Here is a 21,424-nt window from a genome sequence, read left to right on the forward strand (position 1 = left end):
GAAATCTGAAAAGAAATAGCATGTTAATGAGGTAAATCATTTATTTCACATGGCAGAAACATGCAGAAAAGGCATTCACACCTTGAAGTACTAACACAGAGAGGGAAAGCAGAAAAGCCCATGTTAGATGAACCATGGATAAAGAAAAGTAATAATAGGTTTGGCTGAATTTGTTATATGAATAGAGAAGCAGAAATCCTCTGAAATCCAGCCCAGATAACCAGTATGTCCCAGCTACTTTGCAGTGCTCAGGTGATGCAAGGCCACCCTCAACCCTCTTCTATTAGTCCATTTATTTAGTAATTTCAGRTAGCTGGAGCATAGCAGTGACTCTGTAGTTTATATGATGGGATGGAATAAGCCTGGGAAAATATTTTTCTTTACTAAATAAGGTAATTTTGCATGTGACTGCTTTTTTCTTTCTTTATATTTCTCAGAATTTCACTCCAGCAGCACCAGAAATCAGCAAACTTACCCTACTTGGTCTATATATGAAATAAGAAATATTGCTTTTTACAGATGCAAGAGGGAGAGGTTATGATTTTCTACAGTTGCATATGCCACAGCTGGGAAAACATCTTAAATCTTTTGACTGGGATGAGACTGTAAAACTATTTTTTCCCCACAGATCATTCACCCAACTGGCTTTGCATGTCAAGAGAATGAAATACAGTGTTATTAGCAGATATATGTTGCATGTGACAAAATGAGAAGTAGCATTTTGCTTATGTCAGACCCTGCAGAATTTCAACTTGATAAAGCCACTGCAGGAATTTTTTGTACTGCAAGTCATCTTGAGACAGTGGCCTGAAAAAAAAATGTAGCAGATTTAAGACCCATTCAGCAGGGAACGTGTGTGCACATTATTTTAAAACATACGGAATCTCACTGATGCTTCTAATGCCTGCTCGCTCACATGTTAGGAAAACATAGAATAAGGAAGCAAATTTGAGGTTTATGACAATACCACTGTGGACCTCTGAAGGAATGATGCAATGCATTTCTATTGTATGCTTAGATGCTCTACAAGAAATACTGTGGGGGGTTCTGTGTAAACAAAACCTTTGGCTTTAACTTGCCTGCGAAATATGTAACGAAGAGTAGAAAACACAGGTGGATTAACAAAGAACATTCACAGTAGAACTGAGCTCAGCTGGTTGGTCTATGATTTGCCACAGGTATTTCAAAGAAGAGGATTCTAAGTGGTTTGAGCAGRCATTTATGAGGATTAGGTTGTGACAGGAATTAGCTAACTATGTGTTGTTAAAATAAGGCATACACGAGTCAATTACTATAAAAACTCTTGTAAATGAGCAGAGTATCACCCACATTACCACCAGTCTTTAGAAGTGCAGCTACTGTACTGGAGTTTCCCCTCTTAACAGTATGTCAAAATTAAACTTAAATTAAGACTGAATTAAATTGTTTTACATATCGCCCACGATAATTATTTTTTTGTGGAGCAAATGCRGAGATAAAATGTCTCTTAAACCAGTGGACTCCTTGGGTTCTAGTCTTTCACTTTGTATATTGTATATTCTCATAAATTCTGTAGAAAAAGAAGAGTTGCTAAGCTTAAATAATTTTGTATGATGTGAATGTTAAAATGATGAATCAAAGATAAGTTTGATTCACATGGCATTTTTCCACACACCTACTCATCTTGAGGAAGAAGGAGAAACTTATCTCCCTTTCCACCTACATAACAAGACAAGGCGCCTGATCTTAGATAAAATAAGCTTCTAGTGTTGATATAGTTCTTTGGATAGATATAGTTATCATGCAGTAAGTAAATGCAAAAGAGAAACAGAAAATGTGAGCTATCCCAAAGATGAATTCAGAAACAAGAGATGTCTGAGTATGTTCTCATGCTTCCCTTTCACCTAGCATCAGCTGGCCAATATTGGATTTTCAGTTAAAAAAAGCCAAGGAAACAAAAACCACCACCAAATGACTTCTCTTTCATTTATAATTTCTCATTGTACTGGGAGACCATTTTTCATATTATCATTAGCTGTTCTAAGCTATGGTGAACCTAAAGAAGGGCCTTAGAGTATTTTGCCTTGAACCTCTTTTCTTTAAAGTATAGCTCTATGAGAAAGGTTCGCTCTTATTTTTTAATATACACTACAGTTGAAATCCAGATGGTGGAGTATGGCCCTAACTACATGGAGCTATATTTACAGATTATATATCATCAGGTAGCAACTAGGTAATAATAAGTAGTTAGGTATGTAAAATGTGAGTGTATTTCAGAATTCAGTATTTTGGTTCATTCTTCAAGAATAGTTCACTTTGACACCATGGAAGAATTTTGTTTAATTAGATATACATTTCTGTTTCAGAGTAGCATTTATGTGATTATTTTCTCTTAACAGGCAGACAAAACTGCCAGAGGAAAGCTCTCTATTATAAGTTATCCAGTCGTTTATGCTGTGGTACTTGTTAAAGTAAACTTTTTGTACCCCTTCTCTCAGAGCAATTACGAGAAGGGTCAGCAGAAGAAAACAGGGGGCTGCAGACACACAGTCTCTGACATTAACTCTGGACAAGGTGGGTTTTCTGGATCTTTGCAGAGGCAGGTCTCCTGCTGCTGTGATAYGTACCTACTCCTTCACCAGACTCAAGGAGGAGGCTGGTGCATGGTTGTCACTCCCTAAATCTAGCTGTCCTTGTGCCATGTTTCACTGGAAGTTAATGGCTTTGCATTTGTCTCCTCAGGGTGAGTGGGTGCAAGTTCCTTTTGGTGTAGGAGCAACACACAATACAGCCTGCAGCCCGCTAACCCGGCTGAGAAACCAGCCCAAGTGGTCGCTGCCTGCCTAGTAGAAGGGAGCAAGGAGATATTAAAAACTTGCCTGGACACAATCCTGTGCAACATGTTCTAGGTGATCCTGCTTGAGCAGGGGGGCTGGACTAGATAATCTCAGTGGTCCCTTCCAACCTCAACCATTCTGTGATTCTGTGAAAACAAATTCTGAGCCTTTATGTTTACATTTAAAATTGGACAAACTTACTTGCTCTAGCTTTTTTCACTGGGAAAAGGGGAGGAACAACAGGCTGCAGGGCTGGATATTTGCACCTCTAATGGCTGTATCTTCATATTTCACTGTATTTTKCTTCAGGTCTGGGTAACTTTTTCGCATTGTGTTGAGTGAAAAGGATTACTGCACGCAGTCACTTTAGATTCCTGCTGAAGCTTTGAATCATTTTCTGTCTACTTTATTTTAATCCCCTTCCTGTGATGATTTCATCACTGTATTATCTGAGYGCTTGTCCCAAGTTGAGCTGATTGCCAGAGTGAAAAACAGTCCAAAGAAGAGAGTTATAGACAAGGAATTTTGTAACATAAATTCACTTATGAATTGGTRCAAAGATCTAATGATGTTAAATGATAAGATATATGCGCTGTAAATTATACTGAAGCAAATGAGAAACACCTTTGAATTAAAAGACAATCATCATACTTAAGAATAATTYTGAAAAGGGTCTGTAAAGACCCTTTGATCAGTGGCTGCAGTGGATGAAGGATTTTATGCTTTAGAAAAATACAGGAAGATACATTAMGAACAAGTTAGATAATAGTACATAAGTTTAACCTTGCTACATTTAAAAATGATTTACATTATCTTCATTTAATGCAAGCCTTAGAAAAACTTAATCAATACAGTTTTAGACAGTGCACATATCTGTGCTTTGAATACAAGGGTACAACTAAAAAAGTGCATGTGCAAATGAGGGAAGATGATAATTTATGCTTTCAAAAGTAGGTGTATTTCAGGRTGGCATGCATGGTATGCAAGTAATACAGGGAAAATTTGCCTTGCTTGAGAAAATGGTGATTTCATTTCTCTTCAAGAAGAAAAGGAGTAGGAAATAGAATAAAGTAATATGGAGAAGTAAAATTGCTTGAAGATGCTATTTAACTCCTAAATAATACRATTAGTTCATCCAGTTGATGTCTGACGATGTGAACAATGCTGATAGCAGTCTGGACTGAGGGACCTGTAGAAGGCTGGTCACTTGTAGCAAGGATGATCGTCAAGGAGGCAGTTTCATRGGGCATTGAAGATCCAGGCAAAGAAATTGGGATGCTGCATATATAGCCCMGTACCTGCTTCTGACTGAAGAGATGCTTTGGTGGAAGATGCTTAGTATTTAATTGTGTACCCTTTGAAATACCTTGACAGWATATATATTTATWTAYATTTATACACAGAGCAAGGCTTCTGTGTAACCCTATAAATTACTGTTTGGGTTATGCCCCGGAGTATGAAAGTTTACTACCCTATGAAATTGTTTTTGTTCTATCTAGTATAGTGTTATTTATTCTCATTTTTCCTATGAATATCTAATGGAAACTCAAAATTATGAAAAATGAAGCCCATTTGGTGACTTCAGGGGGAGCTGTGTAGTGTGAAATAGCACTACTAGTAATGAACTTAATGAATTTGGTAATCCTGGAACTCAGATTGCTAACTAATTGTCGTCTTCAGTTGACTGGTATAAGTACAGTTATTTCAGATTTACATGGAAAATGTTTTCTTCAGTATCTCATATGGGAACTCTACATTAAAGCAGTGCAATTATTGGATATTTATAAACAGAAATAGATGTAGGGAATCACCATACATGAATATGTAATATGAAGCTCTTCAATATGTAAGTATAGAATCAACTCAGGTCATTTTTAATAAGCTGCAAAGAAAGGATATTGAGGATTATTCYGTAATTAGTATTTTGAATCATTCATAAAAAAAGAATATTTCTCAATTTGAGAACATCAAATTGCTTGTCAGATATATGTAATGCCTTGATTCAAGTTGTCTTAGAAACTGTAGAACCTGTTACTTCAAAAAGACTTCTATGTAGCCTTTAGAGATGTATGTATATGCCTGTAGATTCAGATTCTTGCATATGCTGTTTTTCTTGGCCAGTTTTCTGGGGTCCATGAAAAAAAACTCTGCAGACGCACATATGGGGATACAAAAATATGCTTCTAGTTTTAGAGGTACTTGAATATTCTAAGGAACTCCATAAAAACATATCCAAATATACTTTACAAATCTGTTCATAAAATGAGGAAAAAGTGGTGTGTATAAATGATGCTTGGAACTGCCAGTGAAACCAAAAGATAAAGCTGAAAAGTACATGCAAAACTGAAAGACCTTATCACGGAATTAGCAGAATCAAACTATGATTTTGGAGCTTAAAATTGAAATAATGGAGAAAGTCAAAGGAAAATTAGCCTTTAGGTACTGTGAAGTGTAATGTCATAGTGATGTTGAGAGAACTCTTGTAACATCTAAACTGTCTTTTATCCATGTTTGAAAGTGACTAGAGGTATTAATGAGGGGGGAAAATCCATCAAGGACTTTTAATGAACATAAAGATCCCTTCTCTTAAAAAGCCATTGAGCTGAAGATAACTGAAGGCCAGGACAATGTGCCAGCACATATGTTTACTGTGTACTTGCACTCTTCCATTAYGATCATAGCCAGAAAAGGGACTATCAGGCTAGATGAACTCTTGGTCAGGCCCATAACAGCTGTTCTTCTGTAGTGATTCCCTCACAATTGGATATCCAATGGGCTCTGTTAGAAAGATTTAATTAAACTGACAGCTGGCAGGGAGCTTTTGGCCACAAATAAGGAAAAAAAAAGGACCAAAAAAAAAAAGACCATTCCAAATAACAATATGGAACAAAATCCTTCTGATAAGATGCAGTGAAGAAAATTGTATGCTGATGCTGTATCACAACGAAGGGTTAGGCAAATTTGGAAGTTAACTTTGTAATCTTTGTGGTAAAAAGAAAATAGAAATTCCATATATTTTCCTGTCATATGTACAGTCTTATTAGAAAGGAAGCATTTTGTCCATTTTGGCCTTCAACAGAATAATATTAAACCTTTTTCCTACTTGTTTCACTGACTAACAACCTGCAACAAGAAATRTATTCATTGAACTTATCTCTTGTATTCATTAATTATCTACAAATAGGTATCTGCCTGCTGCTCCTACTTGGTCTGAGAAATGCTGGTGAGAATTCTCATCTCTGTATAGAGTTGCTGTGAAATAATCCAGTGGAAAAATAGGGATGAATTTATGCTTGAACTCCACTGTAACTCTCCAAGTACATGCCTTTTCCGGTGATGAACAGGTTACCTTTTTGAGAAAGTAGACTATCCATCTTTCATAGAACAGTGACAAGCCCCACTCTGGAAATCTGTTTACAGCTTTTCTTCAATCATATCCTCTCTGGGACAAYTTATTTTGAGTGGGTCACTTGAGTCCCTTTCTACTATTTCATTTTCTGAAAGGATGATCCTGGCTTTTTAGACAGAAGTACCTGAAGAAATCTTTGAGACTTGGAGAGAGATTTTGACAGGTGTTCTGAAAAGAGTGAGAATGTGCTCAATGGGTCCAGGGAATTGTGGTGTAAGTAAAATATTTTCTTCTCTTCCACTTTGCTATCCACTAGATTTAGCACTTTAGCTAAAGCTGGCCCAACTAAAGCTGGGCTTCTTTCTGATTAGATGTGAGAATAAGTTCTAAGTTAACTTTTAGGATAAGATCTTGGCTGTTTTCAGAATTTATAACTCTACTGGGTAACTCTGTTTACATACCCTTGTACTACGCTTGCTTTGGTTAGATCCTTGCTTTTTTCATTTCACGGCTTCTGTTTGAGGAATCTAGGCTGACTGTATTTTCTCCCATGCCATAAGCGGCATTTCATTATGCTGTGTTCAAAAATGGACAGAATCTGTTGCCTTTGATTTTTTATCATGTTGTCACTATGCCCAAGTCAGGCCTGGCTTGCCAAGCTGGGAGATGCAACTTGGAGAAAAGTGTAACAACGCTGTGATAGCAGCAATTCAATTTAGGATGTCCCATATGGGGATTGCCTCCAGATTTCTGTCTTAGACAGCATTGCCCTTTAGCTTCTAGAAAACAGACCTGAATCTAGCAGCCATACAGATGATTAATGGTGATCTCTAGAACATTAGTGCTTTGTTTACCAATAAACAGACAACACCTGAAAAGCTGATCAGTGGCCAGATGTTTCTCATAGTTTTGCACCTTTAATGTCCTTTTCCCATATAGGAGTTTACTCCAAACCTTTCTGTAGCGTTGCAGCTGCTGGAATCTCTCCAGGTGCAGGGCAGATCATACTTTCTTCATGAAATGCTTTTGAGCTTGAGCACAGCTGTGGTGATGGTAGGGAGACTGAGCCTTCCTTCACGATGTTCTGTATCAGATAAGGCAGTGTGTATATGTCCCAGTGGGACATGGGGGAGGTATGGTATGAGAGAAGGACATAAGCTCTGCGCAGCTCTGTCAACTGTTTCTTGGTTTCTGAATATGGAGTGTTTTTCCAGAGAATAACACTTTGTTAGGGAATGTGTATATTGCCGTGGAGAGGGCAGGCTGAAGCTGAAGACAGGGCAAATACAAATGGAGAATGGCTGAACCTTGGTCACTGGTACCTATGCATAAAGTATTTCATATGTATGAAGACACAACCAGTACGCAAATGTCTGGAGCAGGATGTAGCAGACCTAATCTGCACATGCCACAGCACTGACATGCATGAACGCACTGAATGCCAATGCACTGAAATAGCAAACTCACTGTGCCTGACTTGTCCTCCTCTCATGCACAGAGCGGTATTTTACACAGGGCCCTGGGTGTCTTAAACTGTTGTTGCCTGTATATATTATGCTGCTTTTTTCTATTGGGATTAAATATATCCTTGATTTATTGCTAGTGCTATTCTGCAGTTTCTCTCTCCCCTTTTCACTCTTCCATTTTCCTCAGATTTTCRTATTTTGACTTTTTTTGATTGTAAAGTAAGTCAGTCCATCTGCACAGAAAAAAAAGGAGTAGAAGCTTTTTGTGCTCTTCAGAGATGTTGCTTGTTACTTGTGTTTTACTATTGAAAATTATTTTCTTTTCCTCCTCCATCTTCTGACACACTGGGAACATTTTCTAAATAGCTACAAAAGCATACCTAGTGAGAAAACCTTTTCAAATATTAAATTCAGTGGAACTTTACACACCTGCTGATTGTATTATAGAAAAAAATGGGCTTGAAATTATGGTATTTTGGCTGCTTTGGGAATTCAAAATTTTAAAAATTTAAAATTCCAAAATTCAAATTTTTAGTAAATTTTCTTGATTTCTCCTGGGATTTGAAAATAATGTCTGACTTGAATATTTCAGTCCCAAGGTAGCTTTACTGTCAAGAGTTTGAGAAGAGTTATGCCCTCTTCTAGTTTTCTCTTCTTTCACTTGGCAGAGTTACAGACACTCTGTAGTAGAAGTTCTTTGGAGAATAAAGGACTTATCCCCACTGCCTATTTTTCCACTTCAAAACKTGACAGAGATTAATCTTAAAGTATTGCAAACAAAGGTATATTATTATTGTAGTACTAAGCAATTTCAGAAAATTTTGTTTTAGGATCGTTATTATTTCTGCATTATACAGAACAATGAATGTAGCACAGTCCTCCAGTCCTTACTTGCTTTGTCTTGTATGTTATCTTCATTGTCTGTTCTGGTTTGTTACTTTTGTCGAGTAATACAAGATGGATTTTTTTTGTTAGTACAAAGTGGAGTTTCTTTCTCATGAGTCCATGGGRCTAATGTTATATCTTTATTCAAATTATAACTCAGAGTGAATTGAAGGACCTTCATTTTTCCTCTGTTACATCATTGACATATTTGATGGGAAATACATTTCAGAATTAATTAATTTTGAAACATGCATATCTGCATTTTTCTTTGATAATGAGTGAGATAGAAGTGCTCTATGGATAATAGATTTTTGTCTAGTATAATTTTTGATAGCCTTTGGGAAAAAGAAAAGCATAATGAAGGATGTTTAAAGATGTTTCATGTATTAGAATGGTCATGTCGAATTATTGAAACCATGTGATCAGATGAGCATGGTACGGCCATAGAAAAATCTATTGGGCCCTTGATGAGATAGTTTGTTGATCAAAGTTCTATGTGGAGACTAGATTCACAATAAAATAGGCTTTTATTTCGGTCTATATTAACRACATAATGGTGTCCACTACTGTGTGATGTTCAGAGTCTATATTAAAAGTAATTTTGTACTTAGTCATTGTAGGKTTTTTTGCATAATTGTTTCTTTTTTGCTTCATTGTCTACACAAAATGATGGCTCTGTTAAGCAGTTGGTAGAAGGGAGTGAGGTGCAGGCATCTTTTACCAGTCACTAGATCCTTTTTTGCTGCTTCTTCAATACCTAATTTATCATAAAGCAACCAGCTCCTTTATTTCTTTTTCAGCTAATAGCAATTTCCTGTAGTATGGCTGTTACTTGCATAGAAGCAGCTGAGCCTGGATTCCTCTAATTACATGTGTTTTTATGTTAGCTATGCACTTCAGGGGAGAGAGCAGGTTTTCTCCTGTTTCTTCCTGTGTAGCTTTCTCCCCATGTTTTTCCTTCTTTGGCATTAGGCAGAACCTTTGTTTCTTTCAGAGTGTTTAGTAAGAATGAAACCATGTTTTACTTCTCAAAGAAGGACAGTCAGGAATATGTCCTGGCCTAGTACAACTCTTGACAGACTCAGTACAAGAGACTTCCATCTTGGTGGTCATTTCCCATCAAGACAAAAGGAGGAATGCCTTTCATCCAAGAATCGGGAAGTACCTTATCAGCACTTATTATAGTCTAGGATTAAAAAAAATTTCTTTTGCCCCATCATTTCTAAGTCGGTGCTACATATCTTAAAGCAGACTGCCTTACCTGTCTGAAATACAAGCTCTCTTCTATTGCATGCACAGATCTTCTCAACACCTTACTGCTCCTTCCTTTGGCTCTAAGTCCTCAGGACTGTTGTATCCCTCTGAAGCATATCTCTTGGTTAATCACTTTTCATTGGGTATCTTTTTTTCCTAGGGCTTTATGAATTAAGCTAATCATTCACCCCAGYGTGTTGTAAGAAAAGACTAATTAGTAGAGCCACTCACTCCTAAACTTCTTCTCAAAGGGTATATTAGCACTTGGTATTAAATATCTTTGTATTTAAGACACTAAATTCCTCTCTTCGGCTTAGTTCTCCAATTGAAGCCTTGTAACATAAAGCCACAGACTTTGATAAAGCTACAGTGGCTATGCAGCCAACTCTCATTTGGTTACGTTTCTAAAGTTATGTTGGCTCCAGTATGATTATTATTTATATGGAAGGCTAATGGATGATTCCTTTGCTTGCTCAGTATCTCACACCTTTATTTTACTGCTGTGTTATAAAAGAATTATTGCTGTGTTTCTTAATASCACTATATCTTCAACTGATGTTTAGAATCATGGAGACCTGAATATGCAAGATTTAGCTTTATTCTCTTCATCTTTTATAACCCCTAATGGTAATAAGTGAGCAAAGTTTACCAATATTTTTAGATAYTGGTGGTGGTGTTACCCAAGTGTTCAGCTCTCAAAGTACTTTAAAGAGAAATTACGTAATTAGGTATTAACATCAGAATAGATACGTGAATTTGTAAATACACCTTGCAGTCTAGGATACCTACCACTCAGCAAGTGATTAAATAAACTCCAGATTCCCAATTCATATAAGCRAAGGTAAAGATATAACCTAATCCTAGTCTATAAATTCTTATGTTGGGAAGAATGAGGGAGAGGAATCCCTGTTGTAGATAAATGAAYCTGGTGAAAAAAGCTCTTTATTCARCAGTGAGGAAAATTAACCCTTGGAAAAACTTCTACAGGGGTGTGGTAGCCTCTTCTTACCTTGAAATGTTTACCTTATTAGCTAAACATGTTTGGAATAGATATACTTTAGCTTTAGAAAAAATGCAATTTGTATCTTTTCATTATTGAAAATTGTATCAAAAAGTGCAAAAAAAATTAAATTTTACTGAAATTTGCATTCCAAAGAGTAACCTATACTTTAAAGAAGATTATGACCCATCTTTAGCATGAAATAGGCCAAACTAGATGATCATAATAGTCTCTTTGGGTCTGATTTTTTTTTTTAATCTAATGAATGAACAGTGCTCCATRTATTTGAAGTTATATTTGTAAGGTAAATGTGGCTTGGAAGAGAAATTTGGGCTTATTCCTGTATGGCTGAAGTCAGTGTACTTTCTAAKGAAAATTTCCATGAAAACATCTCATGTCAGTCAGGTACAAGGCTACATATGAGCACCTAGTGATCTTAGCATGGCATTTAGGCATGTCATGTGAAGGGTCTAAAGAATCTATTACCCTCATGTGCAAGATTCCATAGACTATGAATCTATATTATATTTGCCCACTGGGAATTAGCTTTACCTATATGTTCCCCTGGGATTAAAAATTACAGAAAGATCTGTGATCACTTTTTGACTTTCATTACAAATTTGGGCTTACAATTCTATGTTACAGAATTGTCTCTTCTCAGTTTCAGACAAAAATCAGATTGAAGATATTATGTTTTACTTCAAATTTGTGACTATTATTTGAACTGTGTGTTGGAGCTCAAACTTCAGTAATCAGTCTTAGGTTTGTCGTCATTAAAGTAAATTTTTATATGCAAACTATTTGGATAACCTGTTTCAAATAATGAGAAAATAAATATTTTACAACTGCAGATAACCTAAGCTAAATAACATCTGCCTATTTTTAAGAGTAATTACCTGAAACTGGATTGTTTGGATAAAAGAATGCATAAAGAAAGATGAAATAATTGCTTTTGCCACCAGCATATCTTAGAAGATTGCAGAATGGATTTTTTTTTTCTTTAGAATTCCAATCGATGCAAGAAATCTGTGGACATTTTATGATTAGAATTTGTCAGTGAGTAACTTCTAGCCAAACACAAACAGAAGGCCCGATGCTAATTTCTTTATGTGCCTGAAATGTACTGGAATTATTGGAAGATAATGTGTACTGCTTCCACAGTAGTCTTACCTGTTATGCCCCAGTCCTCTGCTCTGGGTTTGGGGAAGATGAGTCCTTGGTTGTTTGCATCATTACTACCCCAAATTATCCACTTATTAAAGCAGACCAAAGAGGTTCAGAATGAAAAGATTGCTGCTATTTTTCATAGAAGGCACGATTAAAAGTCAGTTACCTGCCTGTGTATTATGTGTAAGTGCAACGGATGTGACTGAAGCCAGTTTCTGAACACCACAATAACAGACAGATGCATGCAAAGGAAAAATAGGTCACCAGCCTACCATGAATATCAGGCAGTCCAGAAAAATTTAACTAAACAGAATCCCTTATATAACTGATAAAACATTTTAAAAAAAACAGGCAGGATATGRAATAAAAAATAAACAAAAAAATGCCTGTGAAGGATAATTTATGCTAAAAGCAGAAAGATTAGTCCTTAAAAATAAATATTCTGTGCAAAATCCAACCTTTTTCATGGTAGGGTTTCTTTTCCTGCCTGAACATAGGTCTAAGGACTGCCAGAAGCTCTTATGGCATCTACATGACACTGAATAGGCACATCTGGTGTGTACATTGTGGATTGCAGCTTCAGCTGGCTGCRTTCATGAAGGGTCTGCCCAGCTGTTTGACAGGAGAATGCAAGACCTTGGAAGCTGATAGTGCCAAAGAGCAATATGTTGCACAGGACTGCTGGTACTGTGCCTGTGAATGTGGTGCCAGGTTTAACCAAGACGTTTGCAGGATGGAGCAACCGGGACAATTCATCAGCTGGGTACTTGGAGGTAAACTTGGAGTTTTTGTGTTTGACTCGCCTCTAGAATTATTTGAAGTAGCTACTTGCATCTCAGCTCCCTAAAACATTGAATCCAAATCTTTTCTGTGTAATTCAGTCCCACCAGTACTAAGAATCTTAGAGAAAAGGAGGAAAAAATAAGGCCAAATTCAAGCAAATTTACTTACAGAGCAAAATAGGTGACCATAGGCCAGACTTCAAATTCACACTGTTATTCTGTTACAAACAGAGCTGATGTTCACTTATCACAACAATTTGAAAACTTTTCTGAATTTAGGAGTTTATCAAAAATTACCCTCTATATTTTCTTAGTCCTTAGAAAACCAACAAAAAGAAGGTCTCCCTTTCTCATTAAAAATGTATTAGCATGTATCAAGAAAACGAAAAATAGTATTTTTTTCCTTCATACTATGCTTTTCAAGTTGCAAATCTGAAAGCAGAATGAACCACTTTTTCCCAGGGGAGATATTCATCTCCCCTGTGAATGATAACAAAAGGTATCACCATGAAAGCATTGCAACAACTGACCAGTAAGTGTAAGTGGAGACCAATTTCAGTTAGATTCTTTTGGTCATAGATTGTTTTGAAGGTTGACTGAGCATCCTATGTCCTCTATGAACTAGGTATACAGTGATTCATTATTCGGAGGAAAATTCCTCGCTCAACCTTCCAAAATGCATTTATTCAGGCTTTTTTTGCTGGGTATATGATTTTTCCCCATTCATAAACATCCTCACTACAGATGAATCTTTCTTTTAGCCTTTTTTTTTTCAAGATTGTGAAAACTGGCTTTCATTTACACAAATAACAAGGAAAAGTCAAAGTAAGAATGAAATATGTTTGTATGTCTTTTTTTTTCATTAGTTCTCGTGATGGTGAGAATATCCCTTGTAGTTATTTTCCTTCAGATGCTGGTGTTAATGAAAGCTGTAGTGATATAGTCAATAGTGTTTCTTCGGAGGAAAGAAAAAAAAATATATATGTATATATATTTTGCTATTCAGACAGTGAAATTATAAAATAACAGACTTCTCTTGATTCCTGTTACCTTAGAGATAGATTCTGGTCATTGAAGCCAATAGCTGTGGTGTTCTACGGAACCAGAGCTGTTTTTTTTCCTTTCCTCTTTCTTCTTTTTCTATTTTAGAATTAACATCTGCTTTGCTCATGTTGTAGGTGTCTGTGTGAGTGCATGTGTCTGTGAAATACGCATGCCTACATGCCTATAAATACAAGCAGAAATGTAAAATACAGTTTAAAAGTGAATGAATAAGATATATTTATACGAATTTTTGCTTTTTTTGCTTTTTGGTTTCAGTGAGCTCATTTTAAAGCTTTTTTATTTGCAAATAAATGAAAAAATGGAAGCTCAAATAAGATGCATTACTAAAAGTCCTTTGCTGAAACACTAAAAACCTAACACTTTGAGCTCTTAAAGGCTGTTCGTTTTGAGTAGAAAAACTAATATAGCTGACATGTTAGTGAATAAAGCACCATTGACCTGCTTATGCACCAGAACAGCTTTACTATAACCTTTAAAGGTTTTTGAGAGATTAATTTTTATTTAAATAAATGGAAAAGGACTACCTACTGGTTCAAAATGCACATGGTATTTGTCTCTTAAAAGATTATAACAAAATCTCTCACTTTCTGTTATGTTTCAGTGTACTGGATACTCTGTGCCACTTTTTGCAATCAAATCTAATTCAAATTAAATTCAAATTCTATTGACTAGCTGGGTAGGTGAGGGGACAGCAGTGGACGTTGTGTACCTTGACTTCAACAAGGCTTTTGACACTGTCTCCCATAACATCCTCCTAGGCAAGCTCAGGAAGTGTGGGTTAGATGAGTGGACAGTGAGGTGGATTGAGAACTGGCTGAAAGGCAGAGCTCAGAGGGTCGTCATCAGTGGCGTGGAGTCTAGTTGGAGACCTGTGGCTAGTGGYRTCCCMCAGGAGTCAGTGCTGGGTCCCATCCTGTTCAACTTCTTCATTAACGACCTGGATGAGGGGACAGAGTGCCTCCTCAGCAAGTTTGCTGATGATCCCAATCTGGGAGGGGTGGCTGATACACCAGAGGGCTGTGCTGCCATWCAGAGAGACCTGGACAGGCTGGAGAGCTGGGCAGAGATGAACCTCCTGAGGTTCAACAAGGGCAAGTASAGAGTCCTGCACCTAGGGAAAACTAACCCTAGGCACCTGTACAAGCTGGGGGCTGACCTTGTGGAGAGCAGCTCTGCAGAGAAGGACGTGGGAGTGCTGGTGGATGACAAGTTGACCATAAGCCAGGAAGGTGCCCTTGTGTCCAAGAAGGCCAATGGTCTCCTGGGGTGCMTTGGGAAGAGTGTTGCCAGCAGGTGGAGGGAGGKGATCCTGTTGCTCTACTCAGCCCTGGGGAGGYCTCATCTCGAGTACTGTGTCCAGTTCTGGGCTCCCCAGGACAAGAGAGACATGGAGCTACTGTGGAGAGTCCAGCGTAGGGCTATGAAGATGTTCAGAGGGCTGGAGCACCTGCCCAGTGAGGAACGGCTGTGAGAGCTGGGCCTGTTTAGCCTGGGGAAGAGAAGACTGAGGGGGGATCTGATCAATGTGTACAAGTACCTGAAGGGAGGGTGTCAAGGGGACAGGGACAAACTCTTTTCAGTTGTCCCATGTGACAGGACAAGAGGCAATGGGCAGAAATTGAAGCACAGGAAGTTCTGCCTGAACATGAGGGGGAATTTCTTCCCTGTGAGAGTGACGGAGCACTGGCACAGGTTGCCCMGAGAGGTTGTGGAGTCTCCTTCTCTGGAGATGTTCAAGTCCCGCCTGGATGCAACCCTGTCTAACATGTTCTAGGTGACCCTGCTTGAGCAGGGAGGTTGGACTAGATKATCTTCGGAGGTCCCTTCCAACCTTACCGATTCTGTGAAATCAATCTACGATGCATTTTTTACTGTTTTTCCGTCTCTTCCCTTTCATCAGAAAGTATTGCCACAGTTGACTGAAGATTCAACCATCTTCACAAAAGCAACTGAATGTTTGCTGAGGTATTTGGTGAGCTTCTGARGAAATGAAAAGCCTCAAGAGATTAGGTTATTTCCCGGCAGCAGTCAGTTGGTGACTGGAGCTAASGAGGTATATTCAAATGAACTTGTGTTAACTAAATTTGGAGATGAACAGCAATAAAGATGCCATGGCATGTACTTCAGTAGAAGCAGCAGAACCTACAGAGGTCTTCATGAAGCTAACCTACCAGGAGGTCCRTATAACTTCTTCACTGATCATATGTGCTTTGGGGATAGTTAAGTGAAGGTAGCTCTGGAACATGTGCATGGTTGCATTCAGACATTCTTGCCAGAGTATGGACTCCTAGTGATTCTCCTTCTTTTGCATCAAGGAAAACATTTACATCTTGAAGAACTATTGCTTGTGAAATTTGGTCTTGAATTTTTTCTTCCTGGTTGTCATTTCCTGTTGATTCATACTCTAGAAAATTATTGTTAGGGGCTTTTAGAGATACAAAAATGCCTAAAAATTCTTGATTATAAGCATCAGGGAAAGTAAGTGCAATGCAGTATAGTCATTTGCCTTATTTTTCTTTAGTAGGCAGATTTCTTAACATCCAAATTTGTTGCGTAATGAACTGCCTGCTTAAGAAGAAGGTGTTGATGGATTCACTAAGTCACAGGATCACGTGATTTTTGTCAGTAGAACTTAAGAGTGGAGCATTTTGTTTTTAATTTCTGCAGTAATCCTTATCATTGAACCAAGTCTTCAGTATGAACAGGCCAGGCTTTAAGGAAAAACTGGAAAAGAAGAAGAAATCTAATTGTCTGATTTTCCTCACTGCTCTTGCATCGCTTGGTGAAGTCAGAAGTGCAGAGCCTCCCCCTCAGAGAGAGGCTGTGTCTGCCTGTGGCAGCACCCTGCTTGCCTCAGAGGAGGATGACTGATGCTTCTGAGTCTCTGGCAGCTTTCTCCTATTTGGAATAAGAACTTTCTTCTTTGTCTCCATGTATTTCTGTAACGTAAAACATTTGGAAACATTTCACAGGCCTGTATTACAATTCTTTTCTTGGCCTAATGACCAGTGATATATAACTCATCTTAAAAAAGAAAACATACACTTGAAGGCAGCTGAAAAAGTCCCGTTAGGCAGGATTGGTTCCCAGGAATGCTCTAGCTGTTTCCCTTGAGCTTTTTAAGGAACAGTGTGATTTGTGATGAAGCTGCAATGAAATAATTGGATTGCAGTGGTGTATATTGTGTGAAATGATGTGTGCCTCTGTCCTAAGAAATGAAATTGTCAAAGCAAGTGCACACCTTGATCCCTTCCCCCTTTATAATGGTACGGCTAAGTATATAAACAGGAAGATAAAATAGTTTAAGGGGAGAAACTAGTTCTGAGTTATGTGGTTGTGCTCCCATCACTGAACWGGCTTGAACTGAAAATTCTTCCTTCATCTTTTCTAGTAAAAATACTCTTTCTTGCAAATCTCATTTAATTGGTCCAGCATGCACAATGCTGGATTGTAGTGGGGGCAGGAGAGAATATGGCCCTTGTATTTACTTTCTGCTTGATCTTTCAGTCTTTGCTTTAGGAAAGGCATTTGTTAATGCAATTTTTTGACAAAATCTGCTTGCTATTTTCCAAATACACGTTCAGCATCACTTCTGCTGACACCCACCTCCGCATACTTGAGTATTTAATGGTTTACAGTTAACATGCCATCTTGTGACTTCAGAACCCATGAGAGGTAAAATGAATATTTATCATTTTAAAATCACCATAAGTTTRACCATCAAAATGATGCAAGTACCACACTTCGCTTTTGTTTGATTTTTTTTTCCACTGGTAGAACCATTGTTGTAGAAGCACAAAAGAAAGGAGAAAGCCTATTGATCCAGCATACTGACAATATCTTCAAAATCTACCATTTTTCACAAACATGTTTCCTCAGTGATACCGTGTTTCCCATAAGCTGTGTTATACCTGTAAGCAAGCCGAATCTAGCACTGAACATGTTTTTATCACAATGGAGAAAACAACTAAAGCATGTATTACTGTAGACCAGGCTTGGTTATGTCCCTCTTTTCAAAACACATGAATTATGAGCTGTGAACCACAGCGCAGAGCAGTGGGAAAGAGCTGTGGTTTTAGGAGCAGAGCAGTGCCTGCTGTGCCCAGTTTCCAGCTTTTACCTCTGCTCTCCCTCTTCATAATCCATCACCTGAGTCCCATGGCCCCAGGTGCTGGGATATCATACTTGATACCTGTTAAGCAGAAGACAAATAGATTCTTGTTATCACTGATGCAATATTATTTGTATTTGTGTTTCTCAGCTATTTTGGAGGGAAAGCCACTTTTCTTTTTTTCTTTTTTTTTTCTTTTTTTTTTTTTTCCCAATTTGCTGGCTCCTACAAATCCTGTTCCTAGGAACTCATCTCCTTCTGTGTCTGGGCAAAAGCTAGATAGGGCTGTAGATTTCAAAGGCAACAAGGTGCCTAGAGGTTAGACACTGTAATGTTGTAAGAACCTTTGTGGATCTAGCGTTTCATCATTAGCTGAAAATTGATATCCTGTTACTTGTTTGAGCAACAGCTGTATGTGTAATGTACAGGTAGGGATTCACACAAAGTGTTTTGTGTGTCAGGAGATAGCTTGCAGATTTCATTATAAATGTAGCAGTAAGATTGAATTGCATTTTATTTTGTTCCTGTTAGTACTTAACACATTCTTCAATGTAGAGATGCTAAGATGCACAGCACAGTCATGATTAAACTTGCTGCTGCAATGATGGAATGGTGTTTCTTCTACACCATTTTGACTGAAAATAGCTTTTTGGATACTGCAGTTTTTCACTGTTCTATACCCACTCCAGAAGAATTGTAGATGGCAGTATATAGTACATTAAATACATGCATTTTGTAATATTTGCATTTCATGTGGAGAGAATATTTTTTCCTAAGGGCCATTGCATGAATAGAAATGGTTGAAAAATGTACTCTCAGAATTTATGAGATAACAAATTATTCCTTTATATCATATTTTTTTTTAGGATCTGTTGTGCTTCTTGGGCCTGAATGACTTTGGGGTCAGTTGAGAGCTTAGTGTTGTTTTTCAGATTTTTTTCTGAACAGCAAGTTGCTATTACTTAAACCTAGAGGGTATCTGTTGAATATTTCTCTTACATTTCATTGCCAGGCATGCAGCCCATTACCTCAGAAAGAGGTTGCAGTGAAGGACTTTTTGAGGTACCACCATAGGTTAATATCCATTTAGAATATATGAATGCTAAAGCTTTTTATTATACCATGCCATCTTTTCATTAATGGATTATCAAAGAAACATGGTGAATATGAGAGTCACCTGATATATGGTCTCATCTGTTCTTATTGGCAAATTAGCTATCCCTCTTGGGGAGCCAGGCTGTTCATGAAAATGAGGAGAAAAGTGTTGCCAGAAAAAGGAACCAATTTAAAGCAGATAGAATAAATTATTTATTTTTATATTTCAAAGCTATTCAAAGAAAGTAAACAAATGAATACAAACAACTTTTGTAAAAAAGGCAGATGTTCTCATCCGTAAATATTATTACCTTCATATGAAGTAGAGAAAAATTCAGGATAAATCTATATGATAGTATGCGTCTCCCAATCTGATAAAATAATCAAAAAGGTGATATTTTTGTCTTTGACTAAAACTGGTTGATTTCAGTTGAAAGTTGTTATTTTTATACTGGCAGTTGATAATTCCAGGCTTCATTTATGCCATGTTTGGACTTGATTCTAACTCGGGATCTGCCTATGCAAAGAACTATTGAAGTGAATGAGATTCTGCAAAGGCAGAACAGATTGTGATAATGAAGCTATAATATTTTACTAAGTGTTATATTTGAGTAAAAGAAATTAAAAAGACCCTTTATGTTTGTTGTGTTTAAAATTAAATATATTTACTTTAATAAAGCTAGCACAAGAAACCTCTAGGAACTTCCTCAAGAAGCTGTAGATCCCATGCTGCATCTGTTTGGGCCACTATTTTTTTTTTCACATCCTATTACTGACAGTGTGTATCATCTTAATTTGTGATGTACTTTGGAAAAAGTAAAGTTGACATTTTGATAGCATTGACAAGACCACTGAGGAGGCTGGAAAGCTTCCCCATACACAATGCAGGCAACTATTTGTGATTTAGTTTTCTAATTACCTTTCATATATAGATATATATGTGCCAAGAATGACTTTCTATGTCAGAAAATAGCCATTAGTATTCGTTACAAATAGAACAGTTCTTTTAAGGCATATTTTTATTCCTACTCATACTGAAAGCTATCTTCAGTGTGGAATTATTGAGATGCAGAGAGGCAAAATTTATCATTTGGTTTGCCTGGGTCTAGTAACATGTTGTTGCCTTTTGCTAGAAACAAACATTTCCATGTTTTCCTAATTATCTGATTTTATTAATGATCAGATTCTCTACAAGAGAACAAGCAACAGCCAGTATTAGTGGGAGTTAGATATACCAGTGAGAATTTGGGCATTAGTTTTTAAAGGAAAAATAATTAAAATAAACAAACCAGCAAACATAAACACTGAAAGTCTCAGTATGGAATGGGAAGTTGGTACCAATCTAGACTCAGTGTTTCATGAACCAGGCTCTCTGTGAATTTCTTTCCACACCTGCTCAGACACATCCACGGAACTGTGTTCTAACTGGACTCCAGGGTTTCTTCTGTACTGGTGTATAAATGCAATTGGAAATTGTTGAGTTTCTGTGGAAAGCTGTGCCCTTTTGCAGGGCACAGGTAAAATGTAAGGATTTCAATTAGTTCTTCCTTCCTTCTGTCAGGAAGAGATATAAATATCATCTTCGACTTAGTGTTCATTTGCTGATTAGTAATTTAAAATTTTCAATGACAAACTAAAACCTCTTAAATAATCAAAGCAACTTAATTAAGAATGGCACAATAACAATTTGAGGAGATCTGTACGTATTTGTTCGTAAGAGAAAATTTCAAAGTGGAGACTTAAGTTCTGGAAGCACAGCATTTATTGTTAACTATATACTTTCTGCTGAAAAAGCAGAGGTGTGTGCCTGAGCTGACCCCAAAATCCACATTATGAATACAAGATAGCTATCAAATTGCAACTCCAAGGTTAAATGCAATCCTGTGACAAACTTGGGGTTCCCGACTGCCATCAGTCAGGGTAAGCCTGTGCAACTCTATCTAACTGAGCCAGTGAATGGTGCCCACAGATCTGGCTCAGGCTGCTATTTTAAATATTTTATAAAAGATAAAATAACAAGTAACTGTGTTGTAATCTTGAACACACTATTAAATGCATAAGCTTGTATAGTGCATATTTCAAAGTGCATAGATAAGGTAACTTCTGGCTAAGCTGCCTTTTCTCAGATTAGATCTTGCTTCGTTGCCTGTATACTTAGCTATGGGTTAAGGTGTGGATATTTAAAATGTTTAAATTCAGATTTCTTTTTTCCTCAGGAGGTGTTTGCATTGCTCAGTCACTCAAAATCCCTCGAGAGCCAAGAGCAGGAGAATTTGACAAGATCATCAAGCGCCTGTTGGAAACTCCAAATGCTCGAGCAGTGATCATGTTTGCGAATGAAGATGATATTAGGTGCTTGTTTCTTAATTCTCTATGTCAGAGATGTTCCTTCTTCACAGAGAAGTGCAATTTGATAGTGAACAATGGTGCACAC

The 21,424-nt window shown here is 37.4% G+C and overlaps 1 protein-coding gene across 1 annotated transcript in view; it reads left to right on the plus strand.

Annotated features, from left to right (window-relative positions):
- Positions 1-21,424, plus strand: part of LOC146593087 (metabotropic glutamate receptor 8-like) — a gene marked incomplete at its 3' end in the record, with an annotated part of 149,992 nt that overhangs the window by 126,184 nt on the left and 2,384 nt on the right. The window contains exon 3 of the mRNA XM_085309912.1: positions 21,207-21,342. Within this exon, the coding sequence (XP_085166038.1) occupies positions 21,207-21,342 (136 nt within the window). The remainder of the gene's footprint in view (positions 1-21,206; positions 21,343-21,424) is intronic.

The sequence above is a fragment of the Rhea americana genome, unplaced genomic scaffold, assembly GCF_003343005.1.
Source record: "Rhea americana isolate MKP2758 unplaced genomic scaffold, rheAme1 scaffold_306, whole genome shotgun sequence".
In the NCBI taxonomy this organism is placed as follows: Eukaryota; Metazoa; Chordata; class Aves; order Rheiformes; family Rheidae; genus Rhea; species Rhea americana.